At 62.4% G+C, this 21,763-nt stretch overlaps 2 protein-coding genes across 5 annotated transcripts; one reads left to right on the top strand and one right to left on the bottom strand.

Annotated features, from left to right (window-relative positions):
- The first annotated feature begins 410 nt into the window (after positions 1–410).
- Positions 411–11,371, top strand: INPP5E (inositol polyphosphate-5-phosphatase E). Of its 4 annotated transcripts, none has more exons than XM_081236117.1 (11): positions 411–490; positions 1,313–2,388; positions 6,156–6,279; positions 7,627–7,724; positions 8,351–8,475; positions 8,581–8,700; positions 8,875–8,982; positions 9,316–9,477; positions 9,583–9,698; positions 9,823–9,959; positions 10,390–11,371. In XM_081236117.1, the coding sequence occupies exons 2-11, from the start codon at positions 1,628–1,630 to the stop codon at positions 10,520–10,522; spliced, it is 1,884 nt and encodes a 627-aa protein (XP_081092243.1). In that variant the 5' UTR covers positions 411–490; positions 1,313–1,627; the 3' UTR covers positions 10,523–11,371. The 4 variants fall into 4 exon arrangements, with proteins under 4 accessions (XP_081092243.1, XP_081092244.1, XP_081092245.1 ...); XM_081236118.1 differs by having other exon boundaries at positions 9,823–9,917; XM_081236119.1 differs by having other exon boundaries at positions 9,823–9,917; positions 10,437–10,494.
- A 147-nt stretch (positions 11,372–11,518) lies between these two features.
- On the bottom strand, positions 11,519–21,714 carry PMPCA (peptidase, mitochondrial processing subunit alpha). The gene is made up of 13 exons (XM_081236121.1): positions 21,608–21,714; positions 20,235–20,437; positions 19,722–19,801; positions 19,396–19,478; positions 17,631–17,725; positions 16,760–16,860; positions 16,113–16,376; positions 15,746–15,838; positions 15,532–15,650; positions 15,337–15,427; positions 15,185–15,247; positions 13,525–13,669; positions 11,519–12,481 (listed from the first exon to the last, which is right to left on the bottom strand). The coding sequence occupies exons 1-13, from the start codon at positions 21,676–21,678 to the stop codon at positions 12,312–12,314; spliced, it is 1,578 nt and encodes a 525-aa protein (XP_081092247.1). The 5' UTR covers positions 21,679–21,714; the 3' UTR covers positions 11,519–12,311.
- Between the last annotated feature and the right edge of the window lie 49 nt (positions 21,715–21,763).

The following is a 21,763-nucleotide window of genomic DNA, read 5'->3' on the forward strand; positions in this document are numbered from 1 at the left end:
ATGGGAAGCCCGTGGGGAGCCCCTGGCCTCACCGCCCTTTGTTGATTGGCTTACAGAGGCGCCCCGGGCCACTGGTTCCCGTCTTCTGCCAGACTCGCCCGTTAGGGGCTCCCAGGAAGAAGGGGCGGCGGGCGGGTCTGATGGGAAGACCCATCCTGATGGCAGTGACAATGAGAGCCCAGGGCAACGCTCTGCCTCCTAGTATCCCCTCTGCAGGGAAGGTCCCCACTAGACGGAGAGGAGAGCAGGGGCTTCCGGGCGCGGGGAAGACGGGCAGGGGACCGGGAGCGGGGCGGACGCGGGGAAGGGAGCCGCGGTGCTCCTGGCGCCCACCAGAGGGCGCCCTCCCGCCTCGCTTGGCGCCGCTGGGTCCTCCGGCCGCCAGTGGCCGCTGCGGGCGCCGGGGCCGGGGCCGGGGCCGCCCTGCCCGCCGGTTGCCGGGGAGCGGCCGCCGAAGCCCGCGGGGCTGGGGAGCAGGCGGCGCCCCGAGGTGGGGGCGCGTGGCTCGGTGACCCCGGGCGGGGGTGTGGGAGGGAAGAGACCTCCGGGAGGAGTGCGGGGTGCGGGATGCGGGGCGGCAGTCCTGGAGGAGGTGCGGGGCGGGGGCTCGGGGCCCAGGGGTCCTCGGCACGGAGTGACCGCTGGGCGGGGGTGCGGAGGCCTTGGGCGGGGCTCGAGGACTGGGCGGGGCGACCCTGGGTTGGAGTCGGGGCGCGGGGATCCCTGGCGCGGCATCGGGTTGCGGGATTCTCGGCGTGGGGCGGGGCGCGGGGATCCCGGGCGCGAGTCTCGTCCCCCTTCCCCACCCCCAGCCCCGCGGCTCCGCGGCGGTCGTTGCCCTGGGGAGCGCGCAGCCGGCCGGCCCGACTCGCAGTCCTGAGTCAGGGGCCTTTGCTGCCCGGGCCGCTCAGGGTCGCCCGCTCTCGAGGCGGCGTCTGCGGGCCGAGCGATGGTGGTGGGCTCTCAGGTGAGCGAGGCCGGGCCGCCGGGCTCCCGGGGGAAGGGGCGCGGGCCGGGACCCCTGCCAAGGCCGTGCCTACACCTTGGGGGCGGGAATTCTCAGTGGGTCGCGCCCCTGGCTCCCCACGTGAGGAGCAACCCTGTCAGGAGGGTGGCTTCTCTCCTTCCTAAGATGCTGGGCCTTCACCCGCCTCCTAGGAGGAGGCGGCGGCCCGGATGCCGACGTGCTTGTTCTTGCTGGACTGCTGCTGGCCTGTCCGCTCTGTCACCCTGCACCACAGCTGTCCTCCAGGATCATTAAATGGCATCGGGGCCCCGGTCGTGGAAGGCCAATCGCGTGGTTTTCCCTTAGGTACTTGCCGAGGATTCCAGACCGTCAGGGCTCCCAGCCATGCAGCAGCTGGCTGTGCTCCAGCTGGACCACCCCAGCCCCAGGGGGAGCTGCTGCCCTTTCTCTCCTCCGCAGCGCGCCCAGCGACGGCTGACCACGCGTCCCTGACGCTGGACGTCGCCAGCAGCCCCAGGAGGAGCTGTCTCCCGGCTCGGCCAGGCTGCCGCCGGTGTGAGGGCCGGCCCCTGGACTGTGCCCTCCAAGTTGGCGAGCCTGGGGCACTCGGAGGCCGCCCAGCAGCCCACCGCCCAGGGGCATCTGCAGCCTGAAGTCAGAATGCTCAAGGGGCGGCTTGCAAACACTGATGAAGACCTCGCCGCCCGCCCGGGGTCCCCGGCCGCTGACGACCGTCGGGGACCCGAGAAGAGCCCAGTGCTCCCCCTGGACACCCCGGCGCAAGTCGGCAGCGAGGACCCACAGGCCAGGGGGGGACCCTTCAGTCCGAAGCCGCCGCCGCCGAGGCCCAGGCTGGAGCGAGCATTGTCCCTGGATGAGAAGGGCTGGAGGAAGAGGCGTTTTCGAACCAGCCATGAGGACCTGGCCGCGAGGAATGGGGCCAGCCCCTCCGGGGGCTCCCTGCAGGACGAGGCCCCTGGGCCCGCCGCCCGCAGTGGCTCCCCGCCCTGCCTGAGCAGCTCCCTGCAGGAGATCCCCACAACCCGCAGGGCCCCGGGCAGTGGAGGCCCCTCCTCGCGGGGTAACTGTCTTTCCGGAATGCTCAGCACTTCCCTGGACCTCCTGCACCGGGATGGGGCCTCGGCCGGGAGCAGCCCCCGGCTGGCCAGCCTGCTTCCCCCGCGCCCACTGCCCGCCATGGACTGGAACGTCACCTCCGACGCCCTGCGGACAGCAAACAAGGTGGACTGGGACCACGCGGACTACCAGCTGCGGTGGCAGGCCAGACCATTCCGGGCCCACAGCGGCCTGGGCCCCGGCCGGCCCCCGAGCCCCCTGGCCCGTGACGACTGCTCCCTGCACTCGGCCAGGTCCACCTTCAGCCTCCTGGCGCCCATCCGCACCAAGGACGTCCGCAGCAGGTAGGACCTCGGGGGCGGGCGGCATCGTGGCCTGCGTCCGTGGCCTTCGTTAGCCTTCAGAAGCCCCGTGAGAACCACGGGAAGCCTCCCCTGAAAGCGTGTGAGGTGCTGCAGCAGGTCTCCCTCCACTGACCCCCATCTCCCAGGCCCTCCCTAGCTTTTCCTTTGCGTCTCAGCCCCACAGGCTCTATGAAGCAGATGGTGGGGTACGCAGATCCCTCTGCACACTGGGCGGCCCTGTTTTCCTTCCCATCTCTTGCTCCGTCGGGGACAGCCCTCGTCCACGTGTGCAGGTCGGCCCAGGACTCCGGGGTGGGTCGGAGAACCCGCGTCCACGTAGCTGCTTTGATCAGGACCAGCGTTTAGCCAGCTGTGCCCTGTGCACGTGCCGGCACTTTTCCAGGATGGAGAGCTGGACACGGGTGGGGGCCCCAGGGACTGCGGCTGGGCTGCCCCGAGGGGAGGGTCCCCGGGGCCCACCTCTGGCGGGGAGGGGCGCAGGCAGAGCCCGACTCGTGCGCTCTGCTCTCAGGAGCACCCCGGGATTTCTCAACATTCGGGTTCGGTCTGCCGAGGGCCGCCCAGCAATCTCCACCCCGGCCCCGACCCCATGGGCAAAGAGAGGGGTCTCGCATCTCAGAGGACGCCGGGCCTCCGGGCCTCAGGGGGCTTGAGTAACTAGTCCGTCTTGACTTGTTTATAGTTTGAAGGGGAGGCGGGCGCCACCCTTCCGCTCGGCTCCCATCTCGCACCTCTGCCCACCTCTTCCGAGCCAGTGCCATGAGGGCTCACCAGGACCGGGGTCCCAGGCACTTCTGAGCCCGACCCAGCCACGCCCACCAGCTCGCTCCTGACCCACCGTCTCTGGGAGCCTGGTGTCGGGCCACACTGCGGGGCCCACACTGACTCGGAAGGCCATCCCGCACTCTCCCCGACCCCCGGCCCTGTCCGTGCTGGGCCTGGCCGCTGACCGCTGGCTCTCACGGCCCCTGCTGCACCGGCCGGGGCTGGGCAGGTTGTTTGAAGTGCACATCGGGCCTCGGCCCTGACTTGGGGGCCCCACGCCACCCACTTCCTGCCGGGGCGCCCGAGGCCCCGGGGGGCGGGGGGAGCTCTGTCACCACCGCCCCCCGCCGCACCCTCCCATCCAGACCAGGCCTGCGCCAGCCCCTCTGGACGTGGGCCCGGGGAGGAGAAGAGTGAGGCAGTCCCTGTGCTGGTGCCCTGGGGCGGCCGCGACGAAGCGCCGCAGACTGAGAGCCTTAAAGCAGGAGTTACTCCGTCCCAGTTCTGAGGCCAGAATTCAGAAATCCAGGTGCGGCAGGGCCGTGCTCCCTCCCGAGCCTCCAGGGAGGGTCCTTCCTGCCTCTTCCAGCTGCTGGGGGCCCAGGCGTCCCCGGCTTGTGGCCGCGTCACCCCGGTCTCTGCTCCGTCCTCACGCGGCTTCTCCTCTGTGTCTGTCTCTCCTCTTCTGTAAGGACAGCGGTCACTGGATTTAGGGCCACCCTCGTCCAGGAGGACCTCATCTCAAGATCCTTAACTAATTACATCTGTCTGCAAAGATCTTTTTTCTAAATAAGATCACATGCGCAGATTCTGGGGTCAGGGGGCAGATGGAAGGTAATCCTCACCCACCCCCGCCCTTGGTGAGCCCAGCAGTGAAAGCCAGGCAGGTGGTTCCTCTGGCTGCCAGCCTCCCTCCTGCACCCTCCATCAGCGCCGGGCACTGTTTTAGGGCAAATCGGGTTCCTTTGTTAAAGTAATTCAGCATGTTTCTCTTCGTGCGTTAAAGTATTTCACAGGGAATTCCCGGGGTGTCCAGTGGTTAGGACTCGGCGCGCTCACTTCCACGGCCCCGAGAACTGAGATCCCGCAGGCCGAGCAGCCAAAAAAAAAGTATGATTTCTCTGTTTAAATCTTATGCAATTTATGTAGACTCGCCAGTTACACAAAAATGAGAAGCTCATCTCAAAATCAGATCCCCAGCTTTGCTGTCACACAAGCAGCCAACAGTGGGTTGTTGGGCTCCCCACCTCCAGACCCTCTGTGTGTCCTAGGACACGGGTCGGCGGGCTGGGTAGGGACTGTTTCAGCTGTGGGAGCCGTGTGGTCTCTGTGGCAGCACTCACCTCTGCCGTGGTGGGTGGGAGAGCAGCCCAGGCCTGGCACCAGCGGCGCGGCTGTGGGGCAGGAACGCCTCCTTCAGGGAGGCTGAAGGGTGGATCTCAGGGCACTTTCCCATGCCACGGACTACTGGTTTTTCCCAACCATTTAAAAGCATAGGGGACCTCCCTGGTGGTCCAGTGAGTAAGACGCCACACTCCCAATGCAGGGGGCCCGGGTTTGATCCCTGGTCGGGGAGCTAAGTCCCGCGTGCCGCCACTAAGAAGTCCGAATGCCACACCTAAAAGATCCTACGTGCCGCAGCGAAGACCCCGTGTGCTGCAACTAAAACCTGGTGCAGCCTAAATAAATAAATAAGTATTTACAAATAAAATAAAAGCGTAGGAGCGATTCTTAGCTTGCGGGCTGCACGCAGGCCGTCTGGATCTGGCCCGGGTCAGGGCTGAGGACTGAGGAAAGGGATGCAGACTGTGCCCTTGGAAGGGCTGCTTTCTGGTTACGCTGCGGACGGGGCTGCTTTGGAGAAGGCAGCCCCGCGGGCAGCAGTCAGCCGGTTAGGATCCTCAGCACGGTGGGGTGACCTCAGGGAGGTTCCTCCCTCCTGACGTACTTGAATTCATGTCCTATGAAGCTTGGTCAGGGTTTAAGAGTTTCTCATGCGAGTGTGTAAGGACTGGGTCCTGATTTCATCTCCTTCAAAGGGATTGGTGCCGGTTTGCAAGCTAAGGTGTAGGGATTCCTTAGCAAGTTGGAATGAAAACAGCAAGCGAGACATTTGAACTTGGATTGAGCCCACGGGTTCCCCTCCCTCCTTGCGAACCGGACCTGACACGGTCCTATCACTGGTTCTCCGGGAACGGTTTTCACGTGGTTGAAAAAAAAAATCCAAGGCCGTACTAACATTCTTCCATGACATGTGGAAATTACATGAAACTCAGGTTTTGGTGTCCTTAAGTGCAGTCTCATTGGCACATGGGCACCGGCCGAGGCTGCTTTCAGGGGTTAAGCGGTGACAGACCGATGGCCTCGAAGCCTAAGTCCTGCACGGTGTTCACGGAAGGAGCGGGTGTCAGACGCGGCCCCCTGCGCGAGGGCAGGACCAGAGCTGGGGCTTAGCTGTGCTGTATTAGGGCCTCCGCGACGCTGTTTGAGACTTTGCACCATTTGCCTGCGCTATTCTATGAGAATCTCACAGTGGATTGAACTTTTGGGTCCTGTGAGGACAGGTGTGTCACGGGCAGCCTTTACGAGCTCCCAGTGCTGGGCGGCAAGGCAAAGGCCGGAGCCCCGGACAAGGGCGCACGTACCCCCAAGTCTGCTTGCCGTGCAGAAGCCCACCTCGACCTCTGTGGCCCTTCCGGGGCTTTGCCCTTAGCGGTTCCACGAAAAAGCCCCAAATGTCACCTTTACGTCCCTTCCTCTTGGGAGGCGATGGAGGGAAGCCGAAAGCCTGCGGTGTTTGTAGCGCTGCGAACACAGCGGGTTTCCCTAGAGAGCAGGGCACCTCGGCACTGTGCTCTGTGCCGACCACGGGGTCCTGAGGGAGTCCCAGCTCTGGGAGAGGAGCTCCCGGCCCCTCCCTGGGCCCATGGGCTGCGACCCCCCACCCCCCGGCCCCGGTTCAGTCTGTCCCGTGTCTGCAGGAGCTACCTGGAGGGGAGTCTCCTGGCGAGCGGGGCCCTGATGGGGGCAGACGAGCTGGCCCGCTACTTCCCAGACCGGCACGTGGCCCTCTTCGTGGCCACGTGGAACATGCAGGGACAGAAGGTAAGCGGGCTGCCCACCCCCACGCAGGACGGCGCTGGGTTCCCACCAGGTTCTTCCTGGGCCCCCCAGCCTCCCCGTCCCGCGGAGGGGCCTCCTGTCCGTCATACCCTCTCGCCCACCTCTCCACCGCCTAGTGGGGCATGAATGCTTCTTTTTGCAGACACACCGTAAGTATTTTTTGAGAGCGGTTCTAGGCTCCCAGCACATTTGGGAGGAAGGGGCGGAGATTCCCCGAGAGCCCCCTCTCCCCAACGCGCGGCCTCCCCGTGGAGATGCCCAGCACAGGGCCAGGCCGTTAGGGTTGCCCCGGGCCACTCCTGGGTGCACCCTGTGGGTCGCAGCAAACATGTGGGGACGTGAGTCCGCCGCTGCGCACCTTGGACTGGCGTCCACACCAGAACCCGAGTCTGTTTCCCGCTGTGTGTCCCATGCGGTCAGGGGCTCCTCCATCCCGCCTGCAAGGCGGGGCGCTTGGAGCTCAGGACTTCTGTGCCAATGGAACGAGAATCTGACCGCCAGGGCGACTGAAGCCGGGCAGGCTGGGGGTCCGCACGCTGATTTCTGGGGAAGCCTGCTGGACGCTGTCCCGCCGGCTTTCTCTCCAGCCACCCCGTGTCTCCTGGGGGTCCCTTCCCACAGTTAGGGGGCTCCATCCCTGCGCGTGGGGTGCTCCAATTCTGGGGCCAGCCATGGGCTTCTAGACTGCGGGTGACCTAACACTGTTGCCACCACTGGGGTCTTGGGCCATTTCCTGAGCGCCTCCTGTCGTCCGCGTGTGCCAGTGTGCTTACTGTCCAGAGAATCGAAGTGGCCATGTCCTGGGCTGACATTGGGGTGATGGGTGTGGGGAGAGAACAGGGCAGGGCTGGGTCGGACGGGCCCCCACGAAACAGCGACCTGAGCGGAAGTGAAGGCAGATGCCCGGGCTGGTGCCTCTGCCACCCTCGGGGAGCCACCAGCGTATCCACGACGTGGCCGACACCAGGGCCCAGAGGGCCAAGGCCGGCAGCAGGTCGGCGGGTGAAGACCACCGACCGGGCGCCCGCTTCCCTCCCTTGGGCTGCAGTGAGGGCAGAGGTGCAGGGGAGGGGGCGTCTCCCTCCCCTGCCCCATGCACATCAGGGGTGCACTTGGGGGGTGGCCAGGCCTGTGGGTGCCCAGCGAGGGAAGAGCGCAGCCAAAGGGGTGGTGCAGGCTTGGCGAGGCCAGGCTCGGGGGAGGAGTGGGCGGCCTGCCTGGGCCAGGGGCTCCCCATGTGTGGCCTCGGGAGCGGCCTTGTGTCCTCAGGCAGCAGGAGCCCCTCGTGCTGGGCCCCTTCAGCCCCTGCCAGGCGCCGCTTTTCCACAGGAGCTGCCCCCGAACCTGGACGAGCTCCTGCTGCCGGCCGAGGCTGACTTCGCTCAGGACCTGTACGTCGTCGGGGTCCAGGAGGGCTGCTCAGACAGGTAGGGCTGCACGCCCCTCTCCCGCCACTGCCGCCGCCCCGCCCCACGTCTCCGCCGTGCCGGCGCACCTGGGTTCCTGTGAAGAGCAGCACCAGGCGGGCCTCTGGGGCTGAAGCTGCTGTGGCCCGAGACCCCCGTGTGGGGCGAGACGTGGGCCGTGGCCGAGCCTGGGCTGAACCGGGATCGTTTGCTTCTCCAACGGGGACTCGCAGAATTTAGAAGGAATGCGGTTCATCTTGTAAATGAAGGGCTGCTCCAGGAGACGGTGGGGGCAGGTGGGGACCAGGGCACAGCGCAGTGCGGTCCCGCAGGCTCCAGCCCAGCCCGCGCAAGGCGTCGCTCGCCTCTCCTGGGTCTGCTTGCGGCCCGGGCTGTGTCACCAGTTTACCTGCTGGGGGTTGGGGGCTGGGCCCCGACAGCACACGGGCAGCAGCGCGAGGCCTGGCCGGAGCAGAGGGGCCCCGACTGCACCAGGCCCTGTGGGGAAGGTGGCCTCCCTCCTGCCCCCCGGCTCTTGTCAGGGGTCGGGGACCCAGCCTGTCACCGGGGGTGCAGGAGGAAGCGGGCCTCCCAGGGAGGCCCCGGGCTCCCCATCGTGCTACGCGCCCACCGTCCCCTCCCCGCAGGCGGGAGTGGGAGACGAGGCTGCAGGAGACGCTGGGCCCCCACTACGTCATGCTGTACTCGGCAGCCCACGGGGCGCTCTACATGTCTGTGCTCATCCGCAGGGACCTCATCTGGTTCTGCTCAGGTAGGCGGCCCCGGGGGCCGGACGTGCGCGTGGGGGGCAGGCGGTGCGGCGCGTGGGGCCTTTGGGGCTGCATCCGGCCCGGTCAGCCCTGCTCCCTCCGTGCAGAGGTGGAGAGCTCCACGGTGACCACGCGCATCGTGTCGCAGATCAAGACCAAGGGGGCCCTGGGCGTCAGCTTCACCTTTTTCGGCACCTCCCTCCTCTTCATCACGTCCCACTTCACCTGTAAGTCCCTCGCCCCTGGACCCCCAGACCCCCTGGTGGCGAGGGTCACGGTGCAGACGCCATGTGATTAGAGCTTGCTGGGGTTGGGGGGGTCGGCCTTCAACGGACCCCCGGGCGCCCAGCCCTGGACTCAGAAACTGCCTCTGGAGAGGGTCCCCCCCGCTGTCCTTGCAGCTGGAGACGGGAAGGTGGGCGAGCGGCTGCTGGACTACAGCAAGACCGTCCAGGGGCTGGCGCTGCCCAAGAACGTGCCGGACACCAGCCCCTACCGCTCCGACGCTGGTGAGCAGCTTTACCTTCCCCCGAAGACGAGGCGGCTTCTGCCTCGTTCTCTGGAGGGTTAGTGGAGACGGGCTGTTCGGAGCTTTTGAGAATCGAGGTCAGAAAAGTCTGGAAAGTCGCTTGCTGACCGAAGCGAGGCCTGGCGCCTGCTCCCTGAGTCGTGACCCGTGACCGCGTGAGCCCAGAAAGCTGTGGACGCGCCCCCCCCCAGCCCTGAGCCCCAGCAGCGTCGTGGGCAGCCACCCGCTTCCCAGGGAGCCCCGGCCCTGCGGTGGGGCTGAGGAGCGTGGGAGGCGCTGGGCTCATGTGCTTTTCCACCCGCTCACGCCCCAGCGGACGTCACCACCCGCTTCGACGGGGTCTTCTGGTTCGGAGACTTCAACTTCCGCCTGAGTGGCGGGCGGGTGGCCGTGGAAGCCATCCTGAAGCAGGACCCGGGCGCCAGCGTGCAGGCCCTGCTGCAGCACGACCAGCTCACGCGGGAGATGAAGAGAGGTGAGGCGGGGAGAGCAGCCGCCCGGCCAGGAGGGACCCCGGGGGGGCGGGGGTGACCCTGGGCTCCGAGCCGCGGCTCTGAGGTGGGGGCTCTGCCCATCCTAGGGTCCATCTTCAAGGGCTTCCAGGAGCCGGACATCCACTTCCTGCCGTCGTACAAGTTTGACATCGGGAAGGACTCGTACGATACCACCTCCAAGCAGAGGACCCCTTCGTACACGGTGAGCCGCCCGCAGGGCTGGGGGAGCGCGGGGGCCTCGACACGGGCACTCGTTCAAGGGCAGCCAACGCGAGGCAAGCCGGTCCAGCCCGGCAGCCAGACGGCCCCTGGGACCCTTCCCGCAGGACCGCGTCATGTACAGGAGCCGCCACAGGGACGACATCTGTCCCGTCAAGTACTCCTCCTGCCCCGGGATCAGGACGTCCGACCACCGCCCCGTGTACGGCCTATTCCGGGTCAGAGTGAGGCCGGGGAGAGACAAGTCAGTGCCCCCCTCACTCCCGGGCCCTGGTTGGGGGGGCGTGGGGGGGCCGCCTGGGAGCACGGCCTGGTCTCCTGTGTCCTGATGACCCGGGGGGAGCAGGGTTCCAGCTGCCCCGTGTGGAGGTGGCTGGCGTAGGTTGTCTGACGCAGGTGTCGGGGGAGTGACACGCCAGAGGGTGGGGACCTCGCCCGGACCCCTGGAACAGCCAGTGGCAGCTGGGGTTGTCCTAGAGCTGCCACGAGGCAGGCCTGGCCCAGGCGGGAGCGTCCCGCTGGCTCATGGCGCTGTGCTGCGGCCGTGCTGCCAGTCGGGGCAGCCGCGGGGACCCAGGCCTCGGCCATCCCCGCCCTCCACGTGCCGCCCGCAGCAAACGCCCGAGTACAGAGCCCCGGAGGACGGCGCCCCCTGATGGCTCTTTCCTCCCCAGCATCCCGCTAGCCGCCGGGAAGTTTGACCGAGAACTGTACCTGATAGGGATTAAGAGACGGATTTCCAGAGAGATCCAGAGACAGCAGGCGCTGAAGAGCCAGCACTCCAGCGCCATCTGTACCGTCTCTTGAGGAAATTTGCCGACGGAGGACTGGTCACCTGCAACCCGGGAGGGTGTCTGACCCAGGAACCTGGCAAGACGGAGGAGAATGCCGTCTGGGGCGCTGAGGAACCGCTGCTGGGGGCTGCCCCCTCCTCCGCGAGAGCCCGACGGGAGGCCCCAGGTCCGGCGCCCGCCGCTGGGACAGAACCGCACGCCCCCACGGCGCTTCCCTCTCTCAGGGCGGCCTCCCCCCACCGCGGCCGCTGTCGGTGGGAGACGCCGGGCTGGCCGTGAGCAGCTTGCGTGCCCTGAAGCCAGCGGCAGAGCCCGCGCGCGGGCCAGGCACCCTGACCTCCTTTGTTACGTCTGCACGTCCGGGTCTGCGGCCTCCCAGCAGCCCCTCAAACCCAGACCCAGAGCTGCCCTTCCTTGTCTGAGCGCCAGGCACGCCGCCGGGGGCCCGGTGACCCTGGGCCTCTGTTCCCACGGCACGCGCTAGGACCGAGCTGAGGCTGGGATGAGGTCGGCCGGCCGGCGGCTCAGGCCGACGAGACCGCCTCCCTCTCCTCTCCCGGTCCATTTGGGTCCACTTGCTTAGGTAACCTTAGCTACACGTTAAGTGGTACGTTTCCTGGTCTGAGAAGCTGCTGGAGGCTTGGAATGTCACAGCTTGCCAGCCTAGGCCGGCCCCCACCAGCCTGGATGTCTTGTTGTCTTAAAGGGTTTAGAGTCCGTTATTGCTTTGTGTCTTAATCCGTCTCGTAAAAAAAAAAAATTTAGGCTTTGAATGTGGGGAAATCTCGGGGCATTCAATCTAGTCTTTTATTTATTTTTCCATATTTATATTTTTAAATAAATGCATCTATTGAATCTTAAACTCTTCCATGAGCCTGGGGCTCCCACCCAGCGGACTGGAGCCGAGCTGGCGGAGGACAGCAGGAGCCCAGACCCCTCCCACCTGGGCCAGGGTAGGCGTGCAGTGGAGGGACGACAGGCCCCAACAAGATGAACGACGTGGCAGAGGTGACACCGACACGTTTATCTGACGGCCTCAGATCACCCCTCCCTCTCCCAGCTGGACAGCAGGGGCTGCACTTAGCGTTTCAAAACATACAGCCTGGAAACGACTCTTCTCCACAAAGCTTTGTGGCCCGGTTCTGTGCAACCCGCTGGTGGCCAGGAAGCCGCCCTGTGAACCACGGCAGTGTCAGAAGGACCCACGGCAGCCAGTGCAGGTGCCCAGGCCCTGCAGGGCCCTGTCACCGAAGCCCCTTGACCCCGCAGGGCCCCGCACGCGGCCTCAGTCCTCCCGCCTTTCAAGCCCGCCTCCCCTGCCCCGAGCTCCCCACCTCTGAAATCAGGGCCTTACTACTGAGGGCAAGAGGCTACCCCTCACCGGTCAAGCTGGACGGTGCATCGCCCCGGGACCCTCAAGGTGCTGGTGTGGGTGGCCCCGGCCTCCCGGATGCAGGCCGGCTGATGGGCCCGGGGGCCTCAGAGGAGAGGTCAGGCCTCGCCCGCTCAATGACCACCGGCCTCGGGGAACCACGCGGTCCCCGCACCTGCCAAAACTCCTGGGGGAGGAGGAAGACTAGCCCGGCTTGACCCCAGCCAGCTGCTCCAACCTCCCTGCGTTTCCCCTGGTTTCCAGCCGCAGTGGTGGAGAGCAATCTTTATTCCACTGATTGGCACGTCCAGTTCTGAAGGAATTCACGTTTAGGAAAAGTCCCACAGTCTGCACCGTCTGTGAATGTCTGCCCTAAAGTCACCCCAAAGAAACGCATGTGGACGGTGCTGCCACGGCGCCTCTACCGCCTCTACCGGAAGAGCCGGTAAGTCCTAGGCAGGCGCCCGTCCTTATTCGCCAGCGCCGCCTGGACGTGCTCGTACGCCGGCAGATTGCTCAGGTCCCCCAGGGCGGCCACTGCGGGCTTCCTGCGGAGCATCGCAGAAGCAGCTCTCTTGATGTCCTCTGGCTTCACATCGCCTGGCACGGGGAAGAGAGGCGTCAGGGGAACACCCGACCCCGCATGGATCCCACTCCTCCCATGCCGTGGCTGCGGTCCTGAACAGACAGAAGGGTCCCCAACCTGCCACCGCCTCGCCACCTGCGGAGGAGAGATGCTGAGGACCCCCGAGGGTCCAAGCGCAGCCATGTGTGGACTACACAGTGAGTTTCTTAGTAAATGGGCGGGTGTTAATTTCAACTGCATTAGGACATGCCCATCCCAACAGGAGTTCATGTAATTAATTAAAAAAGGAAAAAACCTCTCAGCGATGAGTTACCTACATGGCGAGTCTGCAGGGAGGGGAAAACCAAAGCCTTAGCACTGCGTGGACGAAGGATGAGGTCAGAACGAGGGGGGCCGAGGGGCTGCACACGTGGCCCAGCCTTGGAGGGGGGAACCACACCCCTGGGAACTTATTTTCTACAGAAGACGAGGCCTCAAGGAGATCGGGTACTGTGGTACTCGAGGGTCTGAGGGGCTGCTCCCAGGGAGGACAAGGGTCTGCGCGTGAGCGGAGCAAGTGCTGTCCTCAGCAGGACTCTAAACCCAGCAGACACCCGGGGACCACGTCAGCTTCACCCTGGGCGACTCGGCCCTGCAGAGCAGTAGGCAGAGCCCTTCTGGGGTTGCGGACCCTTTGGGAATCTGACAAAGCTAAGACTAACCTGTCCCCCAAAGAGTCACAAGCAAATACAGCTTGGCATCCTGAACTGGAGGCTCAGGGCCTCCTGAAGGCCACTCACAAGGGGCCACGGACACCTGCCACGAGCGCCCGGGGCAGTGCTGCCGGAGCTGGTCTCTCTCCACGCACAGCACGGCACCGGGCCGCACGCTTTCCACCCACCTTCCCATTGAGCCTGCGCTGAAACCTGGAGGGGTCATGACAGGCCCTTTCATAAGGGGGCAAAAAGCTGGAGTCACACGGGTCAAGGCGCTCAGCCGGCGCTGGCAGGGCCGGGAAGCAGACCTGGGAGAGGACAAGTCCTGCGGGGGCCACCCCCGCCCTGGGCCCGGGACTCACGGATGAGTGCGCACAGCTCATGGGGCAGCTTCCTGGAGCGGGTGGCCAGCACCTGCCTCCCCACGTCCTCGAAGATGACGGGCCTGGCCTCCAGGTTCATCATGAGCATGGACGTGAGCTGCGTCTTGGCCCGTTCCAGCTCCACCTGCGGGGTCACGTGGCTCAGTCCCTGGGCTCACGCCCGTCTCCCAGCCAATCGCGAACGGCCCAGCCAACAGAGGGGCTGACCGAGTGTCCTGGCGAAGGGTCTTCCGCTTACCCAGGGCTGAATAAGGGAACACGGCCCCCCGTGCCTGGGCTCGCGGCCCAAGTCACCAGCAGATCCCGCCATGTTTCCGCCTCTGTGCTTTCTGGGTCACGGCTGGAACTACACTAATAGGGCCTTTACCACATTCGAAATAAGGGAGAAGTATGTGCTTCCCTGGAGTTCTTGGGTTTAAACTTTGCCATGCAGCATGAGCAAGGAAGAACACCAAACACCCAAACTCCAAGACCCCAAAGCTGGCCACATGTTGAAATCACAAGGAAAACAAACTCAATGCAGGCTCTGGGGCTCCCCGCAAATCCCGGCAGGGTCCTGTCAGCTACGTTCACCGCGCTCCCTGGGAAATCCGCAGGAGCCAGCTCAAGCTAACAGCTCTGTATCTGGGGCCAAGTTTAAGACTAAGCTCCAGGGAGTTCCGTTCCTGAAGCCCAGCCTGGAGCGCAAGGGCAGAGACGGGGGGCTGGTGAGAGGTGCCGGCCGCCCACCGGGGAGCTCGCAGGCCTGGAGAACATCTCGGCCATCTAGAGTCTGCATCGTTTAAGTAAAATAACTCCTCATTTAACACAGGTCTTGATCACTTTTGCAAGTTCAGGCAAATAATTTTTATCTCAAGTTGCCTTCACGTTAGAGAAAAACACCTTTTCTAGCAGGACGCTAATGGAACCACCAAGTGTAAATTTTTAAACACGTTTTTATTTTTAAAATAATGCTTCTTTTTCTGATTAAAAAGGGAGTATGTGGTTACTGCAGAAAACATGGAACGTGCAGAAGAGAAGCTCTGAAGGTGAAGCACACCCACTGACCCCTAGCAGGCTCACACGCTGGGCTTCTCTGCTGCTGTGTGCATGTATGTGCCTGTGTGCGTGCGTGTGTACACAGCTGTTTGAGCACACTTCCATGTGTAGTGTGTATACAGAATCTGCTTATTGGTACCAGTTCTGATCCAGAAGAAAAAACAACACTTCTAAACCGTATGGTATGATAAAAAGTAAATGAAAAAAATGAGGGAACAAAATCTCAGGTCAAAACATAAACCAGAGCCAGGAAAGAACTAGAAAAATGCCCCGCGTGGCCCGCTCATTCTGTTCAACACTGCTCCAATTTACCCTTTTACAGAAGGACACAGGGCAGGCACTGGAGGCACGGGCTCGGTCAGAGCAAGCAGACCTGGCGCTGGGGGGGTTCTCAGCATCAAGACCAGGGAGGACGGGCTCCCACGGGGGCAGGTCTGGGTCACCCCAGGGCTGCGCTGTCCTGGCTGGAATGCCGGCGGTGTGGGCACAGAGCACGAGCCCTCTGCCAGCCACCCCTACACCGTGTTCTCTACCCATCGAACACCGCGAGGATGTTGGAAATGGCTCCGAGCCCTACTTACCACATCCACACCCTACTTACCACATCCACAGTTCCAGCCATTAAAACAAACTCTCTCGTGATGATTTCCACCATTTCTCGAACCTGTAAGAGAGCGTGGAGTGGGAGAGCGTGATGTCAGCCCGGCAGCCTTCGTGCCCCGGTTCCCGCAGTGAAGGAGGCCCGGCCCTCACCTGTCTGGGGTCGGCGCTGGCGTGAATGCACAGGAGGCCCGTGTCCTCGTAGCTGTGGTGGTAGGAGGTCGCGTTGTACATCCAGTGGTGCCTGTGAGGGACATGGGGAGAGGGACACCAGGGAGGTGTCATGGCCCCAGAGCGTGCTCGCCTGGGCCAGCGGCCCCACACAGCAGGCGAGGGCACCCAACCCACCTGTTGAGCACGTTGAGGTAGAGCCGGGTGAACATGCCCTTGCCAGGCCCACCGGCCGAGAAGGAGCCGCCGCCGCCCATCATCATGTTCAGCACCGCGAAAGCGAGGAAGTCCCCCTCCTGCGGCAGACGGACGGCAGAGCTCAGCCTGGGCCGAGCCCGCGCATGCGTGGCGCCCGCTCCAGGACGCCCTGCCCGGGCCGCCCGGGACTCACCAAGAAGGAACAGCTCTCCAGGCCAATCATGATGTGCGTGAGCTCAGGGAACGGGGTGGGGCCCAGGCTGACACTGGACATGTCCCTTTCCAGCTGGAACCAAGAACGGACACGTGCACTCAGTGAAAGACCACCAGGCCTGGCACGCTTCTCAGTCGGGTGGTATATAAACGGGTCTACAGAAACTGTACACCAGTGTCAGGAAACCCCTCGAGAGGCGCGACCAGCCGAGCCTCCAGCCCAGGTGGAACTCAGCTCTAAGAGGAACGCGGGTTAAGGTGAACCTCACACCTTCAGGATAAACACAAGATCGGTCACGCTGCAAGAAGTCAAAGAAAGCGCACACACCCCGAGATGACGGCTTTACCTTGACGATGCCCCCGGTGTACTGTGCCACCGATCCGTCCACGTGCACGGCCGCCCCGCTGCCCCAGGCAGGGCTGGTGCCCAAGAGGTACTTCCTGGCGCATTCCACCAGCTGCTCGTGCTCCACCCCCACCCCGGCCAGCACCATGCGGTCGGGGGTATAGTAGTTTCTCAGGTAGGAATGAAGCACCGATCGGTCAATCTTTGCGATGTTCTCCGTGGGGCAGAAACGGTGGAGGCCAACTGTATTTTCCCTGTAAGCGGCCTTGATAAAGGAAGCAAGAGAAACACAAGTGACAAAGGGAACACAGCCAGGAATCCCCAGGCAAGCCGGGACTGCCGCGATCCCCGGCCAGATGGGAAGAGTCCCCCAGCTGCTCGTTTCAGCTCGTTTGGCAGGAGCAGCTCTGTGCGTTTACGGAAGTAGTGAAATCTGCCTCCCAGAACGAAAATGCGTAAGAAACGTAAAATAAAAGGCTCACTCTACAGACCTCGTCACCGTAAGGATTAGAAAGTTTAAAACGTGCATAGCTAACAAATTCAGAAATTAAAACTGTTCTGCAAGGCGGCATCAGGCAGGGGAACGACCCCCGCAGAGCCCGGGGTCAGGGGTAGAGGCCGTGGAGGTGGCCCGCGTGTCCATCGCACCTCGTGAATCATCTCGGTGAGGAGGGGCTCCGGGTCGGGCCGCATGCTGAGGTCCTCCAGCTCAAACCGGACAGCCATACGTGTCAGCTCGATTTCTTCATCTGCAGAGAACCAAAGACAAGGCTCAGACGGAGGCCGCCCTGAGCCCAGGTCGCCGAGCTGGGCCCAGTGTCGTTCATCGGCAGACATGGGCAGCGCCTCCTCTGCCTTCCTCTGCGGCAGACCTGGGGACACTCCTACGAGCGACGGGGAGAGTGCCCTGCAGGCTGGGACCTGGACGAACTGGGCCTCCTCCTCTCTGCCCGGAAGCAGCCACCTGGCCCCGCTCCGAGCCGCGGCTTCCTCCCCGTACGAGGCGCTCAGGTCCAGACACAGGCACAGACCAATGGCGTGGGTGTGTTTCATCAGGTTAACTGGAACCAGCACCAGAAAGATCGTAATGAGGAACCGCAGCCTGGGAACCCCAAGGCCAGGCTGCTGTGAAACACAGCACAGCTAGACTGGCTTGTGTCCACTCCTAGGAGGGAGCTTGAAGTCCTGCCATTTGCAAGGCTAAGGAAGGGAATGGGGACAGAGACACAGAAATTTCTGGTAGCACGTCCATCAGGGTGTTTAAACACCATCTGAGATGCTTTTCTGAAACGAAAGAACCATTTGGCTACAAACGTCAAAGGGCACAGATAGAAGTGTTGAAGTCAGTATCAAGGACGTTCCTAATTGTGAGCGTTGTTTCCAGGGACTCCCTGCTGACTGTCACTGGGGGGTGGGCCCAAGGCTCCATAACACAGCGCCTCTCCCCGGGGCAGTGCGTCAACACACCTCCCAGCATTGCCCCCCACCCCAGGACCCCTCAAGCAGCCCGAATGCACACCTGTTAGCCTGGGGTGCAGGACCACGTCTGCCAGCAAGCCAACCACTGTGTCCAGGCCTTTAGAATCAGCAGACACAGCATACATGGTGGTGTCTCTGGAAAAACCAACAAGACCAACATCGGGGGCACTAAGGTCATGACAGGTGTAGGCTGGGGCGGCAGAGGAAGCGGCTACATCTTCCTGCGTCGAGGGTCAGCACACACCTGGGGCTTTTTCCCCTTTCCCACCCTACAGCATAAACTCTTAGCAGGCAGGAACCACAGCTGTGCATAGGCTAATCGCTGGACTGGAAGACACTGTCCAGCCCAACTGGAGAGGCAGCTCTGAGCGGTTTTCACCAGCACAAGCCCCCTCTGAGGCTACTCGTGTCATCCTGGGCTGAGTGTCCACTAGGCGAACTGTCCACACGGGCGCATGCCTGGCCTTAGACGGCTGGGGGACAGAGACTGACCGTGACAGTAGCTCCCAGCACGAGGCACTGTGTTCAGACAGGCGCACTGAGGCAGGGGAGGCGCAAACGTGACCACCACAGAGCCACGAGGGCGGCACGGTCAGGCCGGAGACCACGCAGAGCAGGCCCGGCTGCCACGTGGAGAGGAGCGAGCCCTGGGGGGGAGACATGGCCACCAGGGCCTCTGCAGGGAAGGGGCCATTCTCAGTGGGGAAGTGCTGTAGGACCACGTGGGAGAGCGGCAGGAACAAGAGCCTGAGCTGGGAATTAGCTGGCTGCACTGGGGCAGAACACAGGCCTGCCTGACCACAGGAAGGGGCTCCCTGGGGAGACGGAGGATGAGCGTTTTCGCAAGAACACAGCCAACCAGTCTGGCTTTCATTCACGGGCAGCCAGGAGCCACACGTTTCTGAACAGACCTTTTTTTGAACGTGTGAACGTACTGCCCCCATGCCAACTCTAATTCTTGGCATTTAACCTATGTTTTCACTCTCATTTCTTAAGCATTCAAATCGAAATAACCAACCGCTTAAAAAAAGTGTGATCTGGGACTTCCCTGGAGGTCCAGTGATTAGGACTCTGTGCTTCCACTGCAGGGGCCCGGGTTCGATCCCTGGTCGGGGAACTAAGATCCCGCATGCCACCTGGCGTGGACCACACACACACACACAAAGGTGTGATCTCTGCCTGCTCATCTCATATTGCCCTGAACAGAGCTTTCCAAAACACGCCCCACACTGGGCAGACAACCACCACCCGCCTTTGTCCACAGCACCCCTACCCCATCTGTGCCCCACCTACCTACTGAACCTTCCCCACCCCAAACCGACCACTGCCTCTTCCAGGCTGAGCCTCTGCACCTGCTGTCCCCTGGGTCTGAGCCACGGCCGCCCATTATTCCACCTGGCAGGTGCCTTCAAGCAGCAGCCCCGACGTTGAGTTGCCTACCGTTCCCTTCCTGACCTTCCCCACGCTCCCACCACCCTTGGCCCCTGGCTCCTGCGCCTACCACCTGTGGTGCAGCCCTTTGCCCGATCTGTGAGCATCCTGGGGACAGGCCTGCTCTGCGTCCCCAGTGCCCAGCCAGCAGCCTGGCTCGAATGACAGGGGAGGTTTGGCCCTCGGAGCGCATGCCTCTGTGAAAGTGTTGCCACCCACCCAACCCTCCACCCGACTCTCTGCCTGGACCAGGGCTCACTTCTCACCATTCACCTCCATGGCCTCGCCAAGGGGAGGGGCTCAGGGGGACTCTGACCAAGGATGAGGACAGTCCACATGGTAAAAGATGAGTCTGTACGTGAAAGCTGGCGTACCTTGACGTCTGGCAGTCACAAATACCCCCGTGCTTCTCCAAGGTAAGCAGAATTTCATCTTTGCTGTCAAATCGACCAGTAGACTAGGAAAAATGAGTAAGAGAACCTACGTGAGCCACGCAGAACAACCTCCAAAATACAGTTTTTAAGAAAAAAATTTACTTTTGCTTTCAGAACACATTAAATCAAATCATCTTTTAACTTAAAAACCTTAATTAGTATCGACTTGGCAACTTAAGCATTTATTAAAATATCCATTTTAGAAAAGCAAACCTTGACAGATTCTTCCCAAGTATAGTCTCAAAAATCACAAGTTGGACACTGACCGAAAATGCCAATTTTTCCAAAAAGTGAGCAATTCCACTGAGATATTTTGCTTCGTATCTTGATCCAGAGTTAATAAGAACTGGCCATAAAAAGAAAATTGACAGGTTAAGTCAGATATTCAAAAGGGAAGATTTAATCAAGACAAACCTTTTAAAATTGTGAATATGACCAAACAGCCAGATTTAAACACGAGAATGACAAATACGTACATTACCTCGATTCCGAAGGTTTTCACAGTTATATACGTATATCAGTATTCATAGAATTACGTACTTTATATCTGTGGTAGAAAACTTTCAGGATAACAGAAAGGTAGAAAGACGGAAAAAAAAAACCCACCACCAGGAGAGCCACCGTTCATACTCTCGTTACTAAATTTTCAGATTCTACGCCATGCTTTTTCACTCAGGATACAATTCATGAACGATGCCCTAAGTACAAGTAACAGTCAACTGAAGTGTGTGCGGATTACAACAAACGGGGCCACCCACAATGCTACCGACAGTACTTACTTCCTACTGTACAAAATTGTCCAAACTTATTTTGGGACGCCACACGAAGCCCATTCTCCAGTGTGGTGACTTTGGTTTCAAACTTTTCTTGTCCATCAACTGTAGCAAAAACAGGCTTGGGTACCCCGGGCAAGGGGGAAGAGAGGGGGACGCTGGGATAGGCACCGCCACTACTGAACTGCCTGTATGCAGGGGCTCCAAACCTGAAACACAGAAATCAGCCCAGGTACAATACAACTGAGATGACGGGACCTGTGGTGACCACCTAGGTGCAGTTATTTGTGTTTTGTGTGCATTTAAAAAATCAGCATCTTCTTATCTAGAGGACTGATTTCTACACGTCCCCAGAGACAACACAGAGGCATGACCAAGAACGCTGCTGAGGTGTTCCCAGGGACATGCGGCAAGTTGGTTCAGGTCTCTAGGCCTCAAATGCCACCTCCATGAAAGGAGGATTCAGTGGGTTAAGTCTGTTTCTACACACCGAGCACTTGGCCAAGCCCTGCCCTTCAACAGCTCCCTGGAGCCTAAGCAGAAGCCACATCTCTTCACCTGGTCCCGAAGGCCTCTAACTCCCCCTCCAAACTCATCTGGTAGCCACCCCCCGCCCCAGGTCCAGGTCCCACTGGCCAGCTGGTCCGTTCCCCGGACACACTGGGCTCACCATCCCCACGCTGCCGTTCTCACGGTTCCCAGCCTGACCTGCCTTCCCCTGCACTGTTCACAGGGCCGACCCGTCTCTCACTCCCCACCCCTCGGCTCAGATGTCACCTCCTCGTAAGCTGCTCCTCCGCATTCCACCTGAACTTAGTCTCTCCTGTTTCTTACCGCCGAAGGCGGCTTACTCCCTTTAAAGCCGACACTTCGGGCATGAGATTGCCTGGACCCAGTGCCTGGTTTCTGTCCCCATCGCACCCAGGACCTCACAGCGAGGGATCAACACCCATCTGTCGCCTGAATGAAAGCGCCAGTGCGGGAAAAGGCCAGACATCCAGAGGAGAGAGGACAGAGCACAGCAGTCAAGGACATGGCTCTGGCGACCACAGAACCCAGGCTTGCCGGCTCGGCCTCACAAGGGGGCACGCGGCCGGAAGGGGCCGGGGCGGAGATGACACGTGACCTCGGACGAGCACCCCCCGACCGCCCGGGAGGAGAGGGCGGGAGGGAGGTGGATGGGGCTCGGGGCCGGAGCCGGAGCCCGGGGCGCCACGGGGGTAAGTGCCCCCGTCGCCTCGGGGACCGGGCAGGGGTCCCGCACTCCCAGCCCGCTTGCCGGGCGCCGCCCCTCGGCGTGGGGGAGCCAGTGGCGGAGCGTCCAGAAGGGCGCGGGCCGCCCCAGCCCCCGGCCGATCCCCGGCCGGCCCTCGGCTCACCTCAGCCGAGAGCTGCCCCAGGAGCCCGAGCCTCGCAGCAGCCGCGTCGCCGCCACCATCATAGCAGCCATCTTGAGTCACCGCCCACCGCTCTGTCGTCACTTCCTGTCCCGCCTCCGGCGCCCCCCCGCCCCCCCCCCGAGGCGTTCGGGCTTG

This window comes from Mesoplodon bidens (genome assembly GCF_964165515.1).
Source record: "Mesoplodon bidens genome assembly, chromosome: 6".
NCBI lineage: Eukaryota > Metazoa > Chordata > Mammalia > Artiodactyla > Ziphiidae > Mesoplodon > Mesoplodon bidens.

Bases quoted from the DNA above. Each gene is read 5' to 3' on its own strand.
- PMPCA (XM_081236121.1), bottom strand. From the start codon at position 21,678: ATGGCTGCTATGATGGTGGCGGCGACGCGGCTGCTGCGAGGCTCGGGC. The intron at 17,726-19,395 runs GTACGCCAGCTT...TGGTTTTTCCAG, and splicing joins TGTGACTGCCAGACGTCAAG to AGACACCACCATGTATGCTG. The intron at 15,248-15,336 runs GTGAGGGCCGGG...GCTCTCTTACAG, and splicing joins CCAGCGCCGACCCCAGACAG to GTTCGAGAAATGGTGGAAAT.
- INPP5E (XM_081236117.1), top strand. From the start codon at position 1,628: ATGCTCAAGGGGCGGCTTGCAAACACTGATGAAGACCTCGCCGCCCGC. The intron at 8,476-8,580 runs GTAGGCGGCCCC...CCCTCCGTGCAG, and splicing joins CCTCATCTGGTTCTGCTCAG to AGGTGGAGAGCTCCACGGTG. The intron at 8,701-8,874 runs GTAAGTCCCTCG...CTGTCCTTGCAG, and splicing joins CATCACGTCCCACTTCACCT to CTGGAGACGGGAAGGTGGGC.